Here is a 17,860-nt window from a genome sequence, read left to right as displayed (position 1 = left end):
TGATTTAATTTATATTTTTTAAAAATTAATTAAATTGATTTGATTTTGATTCAAATCTGATACAATTCAATCCAAATCGACCCGTAATGCTTCCCACGAAGTTCGAAGTTACATTTAAATATTTCTCTCTAAGGCGCCTCAAAAATGTCCAAATTCGAATTTCGCCCCATTATATTAGCATCTTCTGTTCCTTTAAACTTTTACAAAATCCATTTTTTTGTAGTTTTTTTTTCTTCTTAACCCTAGCGAGAGAGAAGAAGAAGAAGAAGATCGCTGTGTGTGTATATTATATACAAATATATATATGTATATATATTGCGGGAGCAAATTGATACACATTTAGAGAAGTTCAACGGTGGATTGCATCTGATTTGAAAGGTAAATTTGTACTTTATTTGCATGGATTTTAGGTACCTGCTAAAATCAATCATATAATTTAATATACTTATTTGATGTAATGTTATTGGATTCTCTTATTTGTTGTATTCTGTTTTTGGATTATGTTCAGCGATGATCTCAATTTTGTTTTCTCGGTAGGAACTAGATTTTTTTTATATATTTGCGATAAGTTTGAAATGATGTTTATATGAGGTGATTGTTGCTAAGTATTATCAATTTTGACTATATCAATTAATGTGGAATATGTAAATTAATGGAAAATTTTGTTCAAGGTGATCTTAAAAGTTTAATTTCTGTAGGAATGTAACCATTTGTGTTAAGTTGGGAATGAGGTTTGTCTGAGGTGATTTTCGCTAATTATTATCAATTTTGACTATTAATGTTGAATTCATGAATTAATGGCAAATTTTGTTAGCGGTATCTATTTAATTTTGGTAGGAAGGGTATCTATTTGAAGTTGATTTTTGCTTATTATTATGGCTACTTCAGTTAATGTGGAATACATGATTTAACGGACAATGAATTAATAGTTAGGTTTGAAGGTAGAGGAGTATATTTATGCACTTGCTCATGATCATGGTTAAGATATCAAATTTGACATAGAATGCTTGTAGGCATGAGTTTTATGGGGATAAAATCCTTAATGTGAAGGATTTGATGATATATGTTAGTTTTCTACGAGTTCAACCATTTCTAGCAACGTAGGACACATTCTTTGCCAATTTGGGATTTTGATGAAAGATGGTGCAAAGATTATACACCAAGTATACATGTGAGAGCAATTGAGTGATATAATAGGAATTCTCAGGAAATAGTTCTTTGAAATGCCATTATCTATTTTAAGATAGAAATATAGTCGGGAAAAGTATTTTCTTTCAGTAATTAAGCCCTGTGGGCCTGTCTTGGATAAGGAAAGAAACCCTTTACCCTAGAGAGGAAGATGCTAGTTGAGATGGAGTTGGGAGCAAACATAGAGTTCTATGGTGCTTGTGTTGCCGGAAAACTCAAGACCTAAAATTAGTGATACACATTATGTGTGATCTCCGAAGTCAATGTGCTACTTGTTATCATGTTTGGAAAAGTTACTTTCAGATGCTACTTTTGATGAAGTAAGTAGATTTCATTAATAGCATCAAGCAGGTGCAAGAGCAAAAATTGCAAAAGAGAGATTGAGTCGGCTCATATACAAAATATTTCACTATAACCAGAGTGATTATACAATCCAAAAAATGATCAATAGTAGATACAAGGGCCTGGTTGAGCTAGCTAAACAGATCTAGTAAATATTTGGGTTTTAGAGTGATTTGAAGTTGAGAATCCATCGAAACATTGACAACTTCTTTCTAGATACATCAAAAATACTAGCCGGCACCATTAACCAGATTTTCATGATGGCTTTATCAACTTTCCATGATCACTAGCTCTCATAAGCTTCTTTGATATATTGTGAGGCATGATCCAGAGACTCGTAAAAAAATTGAGAAAAACATACTCCAGAGATCTGCTGCTGCAACTGTACTTGAAGCCTGAAGGAGCAAGTGGTTAACACTTTCTTAATTCAGTTGACACATAACACCTAGTAACCCTTCAAATGATCTTTCCACTCATGTCAAATACCCTTGGCTAGTCATTGTTTGGAAGGTTTTGTTTTAGCAGGATATCAAGAAAATTGTTTGATATAACTGCATTTATGGTGATTCAAGGGTTTATGATTATTAATCATTGTAATTTGGTGGCTACTCTTAGGAAGGGATATATGAAAAATGTGCCAAAATTTGATAGTTTGTTTTTAGAATCTTCAAAGGAAAGGTTAATTTAAGGAGGTCTGTTTAGAGAGGAAACTATAAACGATGTCTAGTAAAATATTAAATGTCTCTGCTAGGCTGGTTTTTCTATGATAGTTAAATTGGTTTAAGCATGCAGAATGATGGTGCTACATGCTTCTTATTGTGGAAAACTGTTTAATGATTCTGTTTTCCAGTCTCTTGCATATGCCCTTTGTTGATAGCTCATAGACATAGGCTAGATTGCTATGAAATTTTACTTATTGAATCCAAGATATGTGCATATAGTGTACTAAATTGGTTAAGCATGGTGAATCTGATTAAAATTTTGTAAAACTAAAATTGGGAAACACTTTTGTTCTTGATGTTATTTGAGAGGATAAAAAAAACCTTGTTGTTCATCTATTTGGCTTAGCAAATATTATCTCATTGTTCTGTCTCTATATTTTTGGTTTTGTGGTTTCTCTTCCTCTTTGTGTAGGGTCATAGGTGTGTCAAAAAACCGAACCGACCGATAAACTGAACGGAAAAAATGTTATTGAGCTATTGTTAATTGGGTTATTGGGGTTTTAATGGTTTTTTTTTAAAAAAATTGTTGGGTTATTGGTTCGGTATCGGTTTTTACTATTGGGTTATTTGGGTAAACCGACAATCCAATAAGACGGTAATAATTTATTTTATCCGTCCTAATTATCGAATATTAATAATTTAATATATAATTAGACACTATAACTATATCAAATTAGTAGTACTGTACCAACTTGACACTAGGCCGCATTACTAGTTTTTACTGTTTACTCAAAACCTAAAGACTAAATTAAAGAGTTCACAATTGTAGCTATTTGATTTTGGTTTTAGTTTTAGTTTTAGTTTTACTTAGTTTGTAATTGTAGGTTGTAGCATTTGCAAGTTTGTAAAGGTCCGTAATTTGATTAACAAAAAAAATCGTATACTATGTTTTGGTGTTAACATGTAATTATGTCCTTCATACTATATTTTTTCTTATTAATGCAATTTCTCATTATCTTTCTTGTTTCACTATATCAAAGCATTTAGAGAATGAGAATGCATATAATATTTTACGAACATTTTCTTATTGGGTAAATCAAAAATCGAACCGATAATGATAAAAAATCGATAAAGAATATCTTATTGGTTTGTTATTGGGTTAGCATATTTAAAAATCGAAAACCGATAAAGCGAAACGATAATACATAAAACCGACCCGACCCAACCCGACCGATGCACACCCCTTTAGGGAAGTACTGAGTATTTGATTTCTTGATATGATAGTAACTAATGATACATGCTTTGACTATTATCATTACGCAGAATATTGGACTTGCATCTTTGTCAAAGAAATATAGCAACAGCTCACTAGCTCATTATTTCATGCAGGTACATATATATTTTGAAAAATGGCAGATGACTTTTCAAGCTTTTGGGGTCCTGTAACATCTACCAAAGATTGGTGTGAGCTAAATTATGTCCACTCCTCCTATATTGCGGAGTTCTTTAATACCATATCAAATGTCCCATGCATTATTTTGGCCTTGATTGGTCTTGCGAATGCCCTCAGACAGCGGTTTGAGAAAAGGTTCAGTGTCCTTCATATGTCAAACATAATACTTTCCTTAGGGAGCATGATATATCATGCCACGTTGGGGCAGATGTAAGCACTTCCTCCTTTATTTCCCTTTTCTTTCATTATAAAGTTGGTTTGTTGTTATTTATTACCCACATTCGTGGAGCATGAAGAAGGAATCCATTATTGACATGAGTACCTAAAATTTGTAAAATGCATGAAAATCTTATTCGGTCTCATTCACTACATCAAACTTCCTAAGAAGCTAATAGAATGTTAGGACTGTTGGAAGCCAAAATCTTCGTAAAAGGAAAATGACCTAATACTCATGGACAGCTAATGTTACCTAATTATTTGTTAACCTTGACAGGAGATAATATATTCTCCTTTTTGGTTTGTGAATTTGATAATAGATAATTAGGATGGGCTTTTTTTTGTAGCATCTTGTCTTGGAAGGAATTCATATCTGTATATGATAGGTACATTTATTTGATTCTGATTCTTTCTGGCCATCTCTTTTTCGTTTTTCTTCAAACCATGGGGATTGTAAACTTCCTCTTTACGTCAATCAAAAGATTCCCCCACCCCCTTCCCCCCTTAAAAAAAAAGAGAAAGAGGCTACGTCAAGATGGTCTTAATTTACAAATTAATGAAGCCTTTAGAAAATCTATCGACCTATCTACATGTGAATGGTGTAGCTCCATTAGATATTAAATATTTGCATAAATGATTGCCCTTAGTCTCATGTTTGTTAATTTGCTGCATAACAGGATAAAGCATAGGGTAGCGGCCGCTGCCTGCTGGTTTCCCTTGTCGTCAAAAAAAAAAAAAAAAGGATAAAGCTGACTATGAACCAGATACGAAGTTGACCTCCTTTAGTATCCCTCTTGCTTCTTGTGTGAATGTTGTATGCCTGACATTGAAGTTTCTTGTTAGATAAAAACTATATTTTTGCCTTGTGCATACAGAATGGATGGGAAATAATTGTCATAAATCCAAGATGTTGACTAATACTTGCTCATATGTGCTTGAATTTGATGGTTATTCTAATTTATTATGATCCATGCTTTAAATTGATAGGCAACAGCAATGTGATGAGACGCCCATGGTCTGGGAAATGCTTCTCTACATTTATATTATTTATTCACCAGATTGGCATTACAAGACTACGATGCCCACATTTTTGTTCCTTTATGGTGTCGTATTTGCTTTTCTGCATTCCCAGATTCGCTTTGGTATTGGTTTCATGCTACATTATGCAGTATTGTGCCTTCTATGCATTCCTCGCACATATAACTATTACATTCATACAGAAGACAGATCCGCAAAGCAGCTTGCAAAGTTATATGTGGCCACTTTATTAGTTGGAGCTGTCTGTTGGCTGTGTGACCGTCTTTTCTGCAAGCACATTTCAAGCTGGTCCTTCAATCCACAAGGTCATGCACTGTGGCATGTCCTTATGGGTTTTAATGTGTACTTTGCAAATACATTCTTGATGTACTGCCGTGCTCAGCAAAGAGAATGGAATCCAAAAATCAAGCACCTCCTCGGATTTTTCCCATATGTAAAGATCCATAAACTAAAAGCTCAGTAGCACAAGTTATTACTCCGAACTCAGCCTGTAAGAAGAAAAAAAACCGCGCATGAAATGGCGCCAAGGAACAAGTGCCAGCTCTATCGATTGTTTGTCTTCTCCATTTTGCAGATGTGTAAATGAAAGTTTGAATTAGTTTCATTTTTTACTGTAAAATTAGTGGTCAACAGGTGTACCATATATTTATACTTCTATAGAAGGCTGACATGACTAACTAGTAGTCTTTTCTCTAATGTTTTTGCATTTTAGGAACTGTTATAAACATGGTTTATTTTGCTATTATGCAAGTGTCCACAAATGTGGCTTTTGATTCTGAACCTCATTATCTGGCGTAACACATCTGTATAGTCAATGAAGTCTCAATTTTTTTACTGCTTGTGGTGCAATTGTCTTTTGGTAGAAAATTTCGAGGAAATGGGAAGGCCAGGGAAGATGGATTGTATCTAGAGGCGATGCTTATGCCTCTTCTTTGTCGACAACACACAGCTCTAGTGACAAGATCTAATCTTTCATGTAAAGTAAGAATTTTCATTTATTACAACCAATTCAAAATGAAAATGTGGTTGCTTCCTATGATCGGATGAAATATATCTGATGTATGGTGAATTCGCGAGGGTTCAAGAGAAAAATCAAAGCCCCTTACATAGGTAAGCTCACGTAGGGTCTGTTAATCTAAAAGATTTTAATCGATGTTCAATTTCATGAAAGTAAAGATCCATAAACATAAATCTGAGAAAGAGAAAGGCAATTCTGAGTTCATAAGATGGCATCCCAAGTCTGTTTTACAGTAAAATTTCGAATCCTATCCAAATAATCAAGTTACACATTTTCGAATTTATTCAAAACAGTAACACAACACTCCGACCAAAAATGTTTGAGAAAGAAAACAATTTAAAGATGAACAGTGTCAACAATAGCCTCAAGTGTCTTCTTCTCCAACTCTTTCTCATCAATCCACATGGAACTTTGCCGTTGTAGAAGATCATTTTTCTCTTTCTTCTTCTTTGAGAAGTTCTCTTCCCTCATCCTCCAATATTCAAGCTTTTCCTGTCTTTCTTTAAGCTGAAACAAAATAATTAAGGAAGCACAGAATATGTTATTTATACTTATTGAGAATATTTGCAAAGCAATGCTATATGCATTTCAGTCATATTCAACGACGATATAACAGACTATACTCTTTAACCTACTTAACAGTTGAACCTGCTAATTGAACTGTATGTATCGTCTCTAAACAAACGAGGTGAATAAACTACTAATAATTTCATAAAAGCACGCTTGAGGTGGATTAAAGCCGTTAAACAAGACACAGAGGCTCACTTGGGGAGTGCTTTAGTAAACAAGGTCCAATGCATGTACCTCACCGTGTGCATGTATCTGTCTTCAAGAGGCGGCACTATACAATGTGATATATTGAGTATTTTTATTTTTTTACAAAGGTAACAAGTTTGTATATAAACCTTCAGCACTAAGGCTGGGATCCCAAAAATTTACATCACAGAGCACATACAACTGAGTAGGCTCAGCAACCCACACAAAAGAAAATCTATCTCTAGGTCCTATCTCATCTTAGAAGGATCCTAAGATGTCTACAATCGCTACATGATCATCTATATATCCCGAACTACACCAATAGCATGAATTAGAGGCTCTACATAAACCATCCATGCATCAAAAATTTATATTAAGCGTTTGAAAAACACTTTGCTAAAAGGAGAACAATCCCCCTTGCTAACCATTGAATGTCTGCATTTGAGTGGCTATTACAATGAGAATTGTACAGTTTAAATCTAAATTGGATGAACATGAGAGCCACAAGTACCATTTGATTTATGAATTAAAATAACTTATATCAGCATCCAATATATTATTATGTCTCTACTATCCAATTCCTCAAAAGTTGAGATCCAAAGAATAAACATCTCATTGTTTGAGCCAGAAATTGTTCTGAACTGAGAGCCCCTCCATTCACAACACTCCTTGCTTTAAGTGACGAAGAACATGCATAATAAGTTTATCTTTAATCTTGTCTACATGTTATATCGAAGTTTCAGGCATAACTTCAGACCTCTTTCAGATCCCTTGTTTTGTTAATATTTTCTGCAACTCTACGACTTACATGCATAATCAAAACTCTTTTTTCTAGTTATTTTTATGAAACATTCTTTGAGGACATTCAAAGCTCATAAGATAGGATACCTAGAACTTGACGCGTTCAATGCATTAATCAGCTTTGCTTATCAGTATTTATCAGCAGCAAAAACAAGTCCAGATTCTTATTCTCTGCCTTTTAGGCTCTTTAAGCAATGTGATCTATCTTCATACTTTAACCTCAAAAGAAAGTATTTCATGACACTTTTCAGTAATACAATTACAAGTAAAATGTAAGTCCTAAGTCTGTCCGTATCCAACAATTGAGTGATCATACAGAATGTGTTGACAATTAGCAAAATTACCTTATTCCTTTTCATTTACAACACATCCTAAACCAACTAACTAGAACTTTAATACTTGCATAGACTCCTCACTGATGGCAATCATCATCAATGAAGTAAAAACTACCATCACCTAGTAGCTACTTCAAGCAGTAAAAATCACAACTCCTGCTACTACACCTCAATCCGACCTAGTTGGTCCGGCTATATGAATCCTTTACATCTATTTTGCTCCATTTAGGCCTATAATTTATGGCGGTTGCCTAGCAAACGAACAGACGAAGCAGTGGGAGATTCAGCATGAGTTTTGCAGGTCCTAGATTTTAAATTGGCATATTACCTTATAAAATAAGACATTGCAAAGATTTTATCATTATGCGACTAGTTCTAAGCTGACCACCTACATAACTATTCTCCTATACTCAGACTTGGAACTGACAATTTGAACCTAGAATTTACTATAATAATAATAAGAAATAAACATATGCTGCTTAGTAACAAGCTTTTAGTAATGCCAGCAACTTTCACAGAAGATCCATAGAGAAACAGCAAATGCAAGAGTGAAGTGAAAGTCACTACAAACTATATACACAGAAAATAAAGATCAGCATTAAAAAAACACATGCTATAAGTATGAGACAGCAACACTAGAGTACACATCGAGTGTAAGTTTGACTAGTTAAGACAAGAGCGTGAATAGTTTTAATTCAATCAGAAGAACATTTGAAAGCCTCAAGTAACATTTGATTCGCATGTATTTGAATAAGGAAAAATAGTATTAGATTTCAAATAAAATGGGGAACTGACACGATTTAATCACACTGTTTCAAAATGGACGGAAAAAGAAAGTTGGAGAAGCACAATTTGACAACAATGCAAGCTAACTTTTTTATCCTTGCCTCAATGAAATGCACAATTTGACAATCCACTCTCTGCAAACTTGCTTGTATGACGATAAATACAGGATAAACGATCACCTCGGAGGCTCAGAGATCAATAGCTAATCATATTACAGCAACAATTTGAGTTCATATACACCAAAATTACCACGTCACATATTCCACCCAAACACGAAAAAATGTTCAAACCGTGTCCATCCATACCAAATGCAATATTAGGATAAGCAAAATCGGTATACTCAAGTAATATCAAAACAATGTAACTACAAAAAACTGACAAAAAAGTTCATTTTTTTAAAATCGCATACCAGAGTTTTGCGGAACTCCTCTTCAGCAGCCTCTCTTTCCTTCGCCTTCGCTTTCTTCTCAGCAGCTTTAGCAACCTTGCGTTCCTCATTAGCAATCCTCTGAGCCTCCTTTTTAGCTTCATCTTTTCTCATCTTCTCAATCCTCTGAAGCTCCATTTCTTGTATGTACTCTTTCCTCACCTCCTTCACTTTCTTCGCATATTCACGGCGCAAACGGGCTAGTTTAGCCTCCGCCTCCTTAGGATCCTTAGGTGCTGTCCATGAATTCAGGTAGTCGCTCGGTGGACGGAACTCATGGTTCCTCTGATGGTCATTGTGATGCGATTGTCCGGCGGTAGATGTGGAATCGGCGGTGGTGGAAATTGATCGGAGAATGGGTTTTAGGGTTTGGGCCGCCGGGGTTTTACGGAGGAGCTGCCGGTAAAGCGACATTTTAATGCTTCTATGGTGATGCAACAAGTATAGCCATCACCGCTTAAGAGTGTATTTAATCGATTTTTCTTTAAAAAAAAACATAGAAGTGTTTTTTTTTATTTTCATAAAAAAACAAAAAAACAAAATGTTCAACTTCGCTGAACAACTTTCACATATAACAAATATAAAATTTATATTTGTGTTATAGCAAAAGTTTGCACAATTGCGTTTCATAGCGAACATATATATGTATGATTCGCTATACATATACAATTGAAGCGAATTGTATAAAACGAAATGTATAAAACGAGAAAGAGAAAGAGATTTGGACAGAGAATTGTATAAAACAAAGTGTATAATTATAAGTATATAGGGACGATTATATACAATTTGAATTTGTATAAAATGAAAAAGGGAGAAAGGCAAAAGAAACTTGGGCAGAGAATATACAATTGAATGAATTGTATAAAACAAAAAAAGAGATAAATTATATACAATTTGAATTTGTATAAAATGAGAAAGAGAGAAAGACAAAAGAGACTTGTAAGGTAGTACTTCTATTTATATCCTTAAAAGCTTTTAACAATGATTTTGACGACATTACACATGGAGCAGCAACTACAACAAATCCAATAACAAGGGAGAAATTCATTCTTTTTTGTTTTTGTTGACTTAACAAGATTGAGAAAATTGAAAATTAAATTCGATTTTGTTTATAATAGTGGCGGATTTTTTTATATGGGTTGGATTACAAAATAATTTCCTAGATGAGTTCTAAATGGGAAATCGGATTGAAATTGGGAATTTAAGTTTGATTTGGGGTAAATCGTTAGTTTGGAGGGTATAAATGATAAGTTTGCAGATGATAGGCATAAAACTAACTTCATTTTAACGGCAAGGACATAATTAACCAATAAAACAAAGTTGAGAAATATTTTTAACCCTTTCCCAATAATAAATTTACCAATTTTTCGAAAATACATTTTTTGTTATAGCTAACACTTACCGATATATTTTTTAATTAAGCCAACCTGTAAAAAAAATTAAAAACATTGATTATACACACCCGTAAGTAATGGTATCACAAATTTCTAAAACTAAAAAAACCACTGACTTCAATAACACGATTATATGTATACGAATACGAATTGTTTCCTCTATTTCTCACTCTTAAATTTTTAGCCCTTCAATTCGCCTAGTGTCGGCAGATTTCTCCAGAGATTCAGCGCACGTAATTCTTCTCAACTTTGAAGCTTCGCGGAATTTTCCATTTCTCGGATCTCAGCAAAAATGCGGAGGTAAATTCATGCATAAATCTCTTATTTTCACAAAAATCTGCAACTTTTTTGGTTTCTGTATGTTGATTTGATTGAATATCGCTTTGGATCTGATGTTTATGGCGGTTTTGCGTCAGGCCTGGATATCGGCAACCGCTGAAGCAGCAATTAGGAGGTGTCAAGGCAATGTTCTTAAGGCTCTCGGTTGCTGTCATCGTTGTCGTGATTTGTATGTTCCTGCTTATGTCTGCGATGTCGAGTAGTAATAGTAACAGTTCGTCAGCTGAGGTACTGTGTTTTAAGCTTTTTGTAATTAGCTTGGATTACTTTTATAGTTTTTTTAGTTGCTTAATTTGATTAGAATTGTGGTGATTTAGCTAGAAAAAGTCCTGTTTGCTGTTATTGTTGTGGTGATTTGTATGTTCATGCTCATGTCTGCGATGTTGAGTAGTAATAGTAATAGTTTTTCAGCTGTGGTACTGCGTTTTAAGCTGTTTATAAATTAGCTTGGATTGCTTTTCTAGTTCTTTTAGTTGCTTACTTTTATTAGAAATTTAGTGATTTAGCTAGAAAAAATGGTCCTATTTGCAGATGAATTTAGTGTTGTTTGGAATCTGCAGTAATATAAGAGAAATCTGGTGATTTAGCTAGAAAAAAGGTCCTATTTACTGTTGAATTTAGTATTGTTAGGAATCTGCAGTGTTTATTTGAAATGTGGTGATTTAGCTAGAAAAACAGTTCTATTTACGGCTAATGAAAATCTCAGCTACAAATTCAGTTGATGATAGTTCATTTCAAATTTTTACATTTTTCCTCTTCTCTCAGCAGGAAGTTGATAATTGCGAGTCTGATATGCTCGTCTTTTATAACATAAATGTGCAGCATATAGTATTACATGATACTACCTAATGTGGAGTACTTGCATGAGCTGAGCTATTTATCTTACCACATCTCCACTAGGTTTTAGCTATTTTTGTATATAAATATGTAATCTGTTTTCCATCATAGAATCTGAACCATTAGTTCACTTTTCATCAGTAGATTATTATGTTACATACTTTTATGTTCTTTTTCCTATCTGAGCAGATTAATGCAGAGGCACTCTGGGGAACTGCTGCTTCTGATGGTTGGAGGGCGTCATCTGCTCCTCGATCAGATTGGCCTCGTATGCAATTTTATCTATCTATGTCCCAGACCAAATTCAAAATGAACAGAATTACGATATCAAAATCTGCAATGCTGTAGCTTTATGCCAACATCTCTTTATCTTTTCTCTCTTGCAGCTCCTGCCAGTGAAAGCAATGGCTATTTACGGGTTCGGTGTAATGGTGGCCTGAATCAACAACGTAGTGCAGTGCGTAACTGATCCTTGCCTCCTTGGCTTGATTTTTATGAATATTTTTTCATATAATTTACTGGAGTAAATCCCTCTAACTGCCATATTACTATTTTTTGATCAAAGAACATCATCTTCCGGAAGTAGGTCATAAAGTTGGTCTACAACATCAACTTCGGGAAGTAGAGCTAGATAGGAAGGTTTCCTTGTCATATTGGAAGGATGGGTCAAAGAAGCTAGTGAACAAGAAAGATTTGGATAGATCTAGTCTTAGTGTTCTAGTAAAGTGAAAGTTAAGATGAAAATGTAACATAAATTGAAATAGCACTGATTAATGAAGTCGAGTTCTATTTGAAAAAAAAGATACATTAACATTTAACAATGATTAAACTGAAGTGGTTGTTGAAGTTGCATCTTCTTTCTCTTTTTAATTTTTTTTTCCAGGTAAATATTTTCATTAATCACAAGGCCAAAAGAAGGCCTTATACAAGAGGTATACCAACCAGTAAAGGACCTACAAATAGATATGATTCTCTAAAAAAGACACCCAATCCTCTATACAACCCGGAATTACATGGGTGTGCCAAAAATAAATATGGGATTGGAAACTACTCCTCAATTGCCAAAAACTCAATTCTACCCCTTCGAAATCCCTGATGTTAATCTCTTTTTTAATTCGGGTAATCCATGGCCTAACCTCAGAAATCCAATGAAAACTTTGGTGGTGAATGTGTATTATAGGGCCCCTCACAAGCACAAAAGATTGGTGATACCATCAAAAAAGTATTTTTCCTTTTAATCTTAAATATGGTCTTAGCAAGATTCATGATGTTCTACGTGAGGTCAATAATAATATAGTGAAATGCTCTGAAACTTAAGTACTATAGAACAATTGTGAGACCAGTACATGTAATATATGAGTGCATGTTGGCCTCTTAAGGCTCAACATATCTACAATATAAATTTTGTTCAAATGGAGATGTTAACTGGATTTGCAGTCATATGAGATTGCATCAGTTATCCAATAAAAGATGAAAATTCCAGAATAATGCTCTGTCCATCCTGATTTATGTGTCATTTTCTTGTTAGTATGTCTTCAAAAGAATGTCATACTTATTTTAAAATAGTTTAACTTTGAATTTCCGTTTTACTCATAATAAGATTATTTATAGCCACACAAAATGTCTATGACTTATTTTAGACCTCAAGTTTGAAGAGTCTTCCCTTCTTTTTTAAATTGTGTCTAGTCAAGCATTGCACATAAATTGGGACAGAGGGAGCATGCCATAAGGTTGCTTGAAATTGTTTGACCATATCCTTTGTACACTTCCCCATGCATAGATCATTTACAGTTTGATAATTAAAGGTTATAAACTTGACCAAAGTTTAAGTGAATGTATTATCTCAAAGACTTGTAGTCTCTCGTGATGAATGCATGTTTAACCAAGAACAGAACATAATTCGAACAAAAGTTCTATATAGTTGAATTAGGACTTCTTCTTGTTGCACGAATATCATGTGTGGTGTTAGTTGTACTTCCATTTCAGCTAGTTATTTCTTTGTAAAGATACATGTGAGATTTCGTGAAAATTTAGTTTTTAATGACTCCTAATTTGCCTCAAAGCATTTCCCTGGTATTGCACCAAAAGGGTGTGGCCTAAGGATCTATAAAGTAGGAGAACCATGAGATCTCAGGTTCAAATTTCTGTGAAGGCAAAAACACTAGGCAATTCTTCCTATCTACTTAAGCCTTGTTGGACAAAATTACTCGGTATCTGTGTTGGTGGGAGGCAACATGTACCCGGCGGAATAGTCTAGGCATGTGCAAGCTGGCCTAAACACCTGTGTTATAAAAAACACTTTTTTAGTATTGTCTGATTGAACCTTAGTATAACAGAATGGATAATGAGAATTTATAGAATTACTCTTAACTAATTTGGGATTGATTGGTATCTCATTTTTTGTCCTTTATGTTATTGATATATTTGACATAACAAATGCTTGTGACTTTATAGATCTGTAATGCAGTTCTTGCTGCACGAATTATGAATGCTACACTGGTGTTACCTGAGTTGGATGCAAATTCCTTCTGGCACGATGATAGGTACTTAGTTCCCCGAGTTCCCCAATTCTTATACCATTTAAAACATGTATCACGATTGACATTGTTATTTGAGAATTTGCTTAAATCTCTTTACCATAATGACATTGGTTCTAAGTATCCTCAACAACATGCAAGGTATTATTCTTAATGGCACGTAGGAAAATTATTTGAGTGTGATATTTGTGCGCTCTCTATTTATTTATTTATTTTTCCTTATAATTATAACCATTTCAAGAATTTATAAACTGAAGTAAAGGGAAACTTTATGCGTATACAAGTATACTTGTCATGCACCCAGCAATTGGTGGATTAAAGAAAATTGAGAAATTAAAGACAGTTTGAAGTTCAGCCACTCATCTTGAATCATGGGCATCAAGACACTTTCTTTTCTTACTTGATATTTTAAAATTTATTTTTTATGTAGCTGATGTTATTACTGAGTGATTTTGCTATTCTTTGTGAGATCCTGCTCTCCAAAAAGTTTACTAGGAAGTAGGATTAGACTAGTAAATCCTATGCCTCATCATGGTGTTTACAATGAATAGAATGTTGCACTGGTTTCTTTATCACTAGAGGAGGAAGCTTCCCTTGAGCATGATATTGATTGATTTTAGACAGTCCTTCAAAATATTTGTCGGAGTTAGTTTGTTACCATTAACTTAGTCCCAAGCTAGCTCTTGATTCATTTATAATTTTTTCAAACTGTTTAATAGTTTGAGTTCTTACCATTAACTGAGGCATAACGTGCAGCTTTATTTCTATTAATCCTCAGTGGGTTTCAAGGTATCTACGATGTTGAACATTTTATTAAGACATTGAAGTATGACGTAAGAATAGTGGAAAGCATTCCTGAAATCCGAAAAAATGGAAAGGTCAAGAAGATAAAAGCAAAACAGGTACACCATTGCTCCAGCAAAGTTTGATCATGTTCTTCTTAAGGCTCTAATGGATTTTAAGAAAGCATTTTTTTCCAGATTCGACCTCCTAGAGATGCTCCTATCAGTTGGTATACAACAGAGGCTCTAAAGACAATGAAGGAACACGGTGCTATTTATCTTACTCCTTTTTCACATAGACTGGCTGAAGAAATCGATTATCCTGAGTACCAGCGGCTGAGATGTAGAGTTAACTATCATGCCCTTCGATTTAAGCCTCATATTATGGATTTAAGCCAATCAATTGTCACTAAACTTCGTTCGCAAGGCCACTTTATGACAATACATCTTCGTTTTGAGATGGATATGCTAGCATTTGCTGGGTAAGTTACTGATTGTTGTATGCACCTTAGTATATTAAAGCTCAAGTGGTGCTTTAGTCCCCCATCTTCTGTCCTTTCCTGAGGTGGCCCAGAGGAAAAAACGCAACAATGTAATAGAAAAAGAGATTGAAAGAGAGGAAGAACAGATTCTTCAAATCTCTCTCGTACTCACTTTGTTTCTCTTTCCTGTTCCTCTTTTGGCCAGGAAAAAATAGCTGCTCTATTCCACTGGGTATCCTTAGCCCTTGAAGTACTTCTAGTTGGTGCTAGTTAGTGTAGACCACAAGTTTCTTTTTTTGGCATTGATTTAGAGATCTGTTTAATCTTGTCTCGGTTTCCCCAGGTGCTTTGACATATTTTCTCCTGAGGAGCAAAAGATTCTGAAGAAGTATAGACAGGAAAATTTTGCAGAAAAGAGACTTATATATGATGAAAGAAGGGCAATTGGGAAATGTCCACTAACTCCAGAAGAGGTACTCTTAACTCTTATAGATACTTGTACACAATGTGTGGATATTCTTCAATTTTACATTTTTTATCCTTGCTTTAAGTTACTTGATTTAAAGCCATCTTAGAATGGTTAAGTAGAGGTGAAAGATGCTTAGTATAGCTCCAATGCTTTTACGATATCAATGGTCTATATTCTATTCAATTCTGTTCTTTAACTAGAGTAACTACGAATTTAAGGAAGTGCATCTATGTAAGGGCGAACTTTAGAAGTCAATAAAGAGATTATCCACTGGAACTTGATATATCTTGTAATATAACCAGCCAAGAATACCTTTTAGGGATACAACAGGAAGGTGCACAAATATGGCGCCAAGAGTGCATAATTCCTTGTGGTTCTTTATGATGATATTTTATTAATCCGAATTTCTATATCATATCAAGGACCTGAATCAGTTCCAGAATTGCACATCATTAAATTGAGAATTAGCTCAAATACTAATTTGACTCTGTAAAAATCAAAGTATTTCAACATCCTCTTGTTTAATGAAGCTCAATTTTAAACTTGATTTATTTATATTTGCGCCAGTGTTAACAGTAGAAATTCTTTCAAACAATAGGTAATTTGGTTCAGTCTTTATGAGTTGTTTAAGAATATACAAAAATACTTGTATTGTTAACTGGATAATTTCTGTTCAGGTAATTGATATTTCCCCTTCTAATCTGGCAGGTGGGTCTTATTTTACGCGCAATGGGTTTTGACAACTCTACTAGGATATACCTTGCTGCAGGTGAGCTCTTTGGTGGTGAGCGATTCATGAAACCTTTCCGTTCCTTGTTCCCCCGCTTGGAGAACCATAGTACAGTGGACACCACAGGTGAGCTGGGGAAGAACACTATGGGCTTGTTAGGTTCTGCTGTGGATTATATGGTTTGTCTTCTCTCTGATATTTTCATGCCAACATATGATGGACCAAGCAATTTCGCGAACAATCTCCTTGGTCATCGGTTATACTATGGTTTTCGCACGACAATCCGACCTGATAGGAAAGCACTGGCTCCTATCTTTATTGATCGTGAGAAGGGTCATACAGCTGGTTTTGATGAAGCAGTTAGGCGTGCCATGTTAAAAACAAACTTCGGTGGACCTCATAAGCGGATCTCACCTGAATCATTTTATACTAATTCTTGGCCAGAGTGCTTTTGTAAAAAATCAGCTGTAAATCCTGCTGATAAATGTCCACCACATGACGTTGTTGAAGTCTTAAATAGTCAAATGGAGAGGGAAGGAATCAGTGACTTTGAGGCAAGTGGATCAAATTTGACGTTAGCCACAGATAAATAGGTTTTCTGTGTGAAGTTTCTTGGTAATATTTATGGATCTTGAAATGACGCGACACCACGAGGTCAAACGGAAGAAATGCAATGGTTTTCCTTATCTACGAGTTGGTTTTACAGGTATAACTTATCTCAGACCATTCTATCTAGTTATTGTGATGGTTTTACTTGTACATTTTTAGTGATCGATCACCTTACAAGTGATAACAGTAAATGTAGCTGCCAATGGATAAAAGCAGCATAGGAGGTTAGGTTTCTGGGAAAAAAAGATAACATATGGAGAATATCCTCGATTGGTGTTTGAGTTAATTTTTCGATCAACGAGAATCCAGGGAGGTTTCATATGTATGACTAAGGGACTCGGCACCTTCCTTTCGGCAATATCAGAGTCATTCGATGCTTAAAATGTCGATAATCTGAGCATTTTATTTTGCTCATTTTTTTCCATTTTGTATCTTTTTGAGTATCTGAGGATGTTGTTTACTTCATCAGCTGAGAACCATTGTTGTATCTGATTTGGTACGTTCTGATACGAAAATAATACATTCTTTCCTACAATTCATCAGGTTGTCAACGGGAGTTCTGGTTTCTGGCGTTGACAACTAATACGTTGGCTTGTTATTTCAGGTTCAGTATGGTGTCCTCCTTACCCCACCCCCAACCCCCTAATACAAGTCAAGAT

General features: G+C 34.6%; 3 protein-coding genes across 5 annotated transcripts; 2 read left to right on the top strand and 1 right to left on the bottom strand.

Moving 5' to 3' along the window:
• The first annotated feature begins 155 nt into the window (after nt 1–155).
• Nucleotides 156–5,684, top strand: LOC107019053 (alkaline ceramidase-like). The gene is made up of 3 exons (XM_015219638.2): nt 156–378; nt 3,582–3,855; nt 4,849–5,684. The coding sequence occupies exons 2-3, from the start codon at nt 3,602–3,604 to the stop codon at nt 5,360–5,362; spliced, it is 768 nt and encodes a 255-aa protein (XP_015075124.1). The 5' UTR covers nt 156–378; nt 3,582–3,601; the 3' UTR covers nt 5,363–5,684.
• Nucleotides 5,685–6,086: 402 nt separating this feature from the next.
• On the bottom strand, nt 6,087–9,496 carry LOC107018702 (protein PXR1). Its single transcript, XM_015219250.2, has 2 exons — nt 9,005–9,496; nt 6,087–6,424 (listed from the first exon to the last, which is right to left on the bottom strand). The coding sequence occupies exons 1-2, from the start codon at nt 9,434–9,436 to the stop codon at nt 6,254–6,256; spliced, it is 603 nt and encodes a 200-aa protein (XP_015074736.1). The 5' UTR covers nt 9,437–9,496; the 3' UTR covers nt 6,087–6,253.
• Nucleotides 9,497–10,547: 1,051 nt separating this feature from the next.
• Nucleotides 10,548–17,839, top strand: LOC107020442 (O-fucosyltransferase 1). 3 transcript variants are annotated; one of them, XR_001456868.2, is made up of 10 exons: nt 10,548–10,716; nt 10,833–10,983; nt 11,782–11,860; nt 11,979–12,049; nt 14,047–14,135; nt 14,908–15,031; nt 15,110–15,393; nt 15,737–15,866; nt 16,571–17,298; nt 17,745–17,839. XR_001456868.2 is itself a non-coding variant. In XM_015220806.1 (9 exons), the coding sequence occupies exons 1-9, from the start codon at nt 10,709–10,711 to the stop codon at nt 17,183–17,185; spliced, it is 1,551 nt and encodes a 516-aa protein (XP_015076292.1). In that variant the 5' UTR covers nt 10,548–10,708; the 3' UTR covers nt 17,186–17,738. The 3 variants fall into 3 exon arrangements, 1 of the variants encoding a protein (XP_015076292.1); XR_001456867.1 differs by lacking the exon at nt 17,745–17,839 and adding an exon at nt 17,389–17,738; XM_015220806.1 differs by lacking the exon at nt 17,745–17,839 and having other exon boundaries at nt 16,571–17,738.
• The last annotated feature ends 21 nt before the right edge of the window (nt 17,840–17,860 follow it).

Source organism: Solanum pennellii, chromosome 5, assembly GCF_001406875.1.
Source record: "Solanum pennellii chromosome 5, SPENNV200".
NCBI lineage: Eukaryota > Viridiplantae > Streptophyta > Magnoliopsida > Solanales > Solanaceae > Solanum > Solanum pennellii.
The sequence above is the reverse complement of the archived record's forward strand: the minus strand, read 5'-3'. Positions and strand labels throughout refer to the sequence as shown.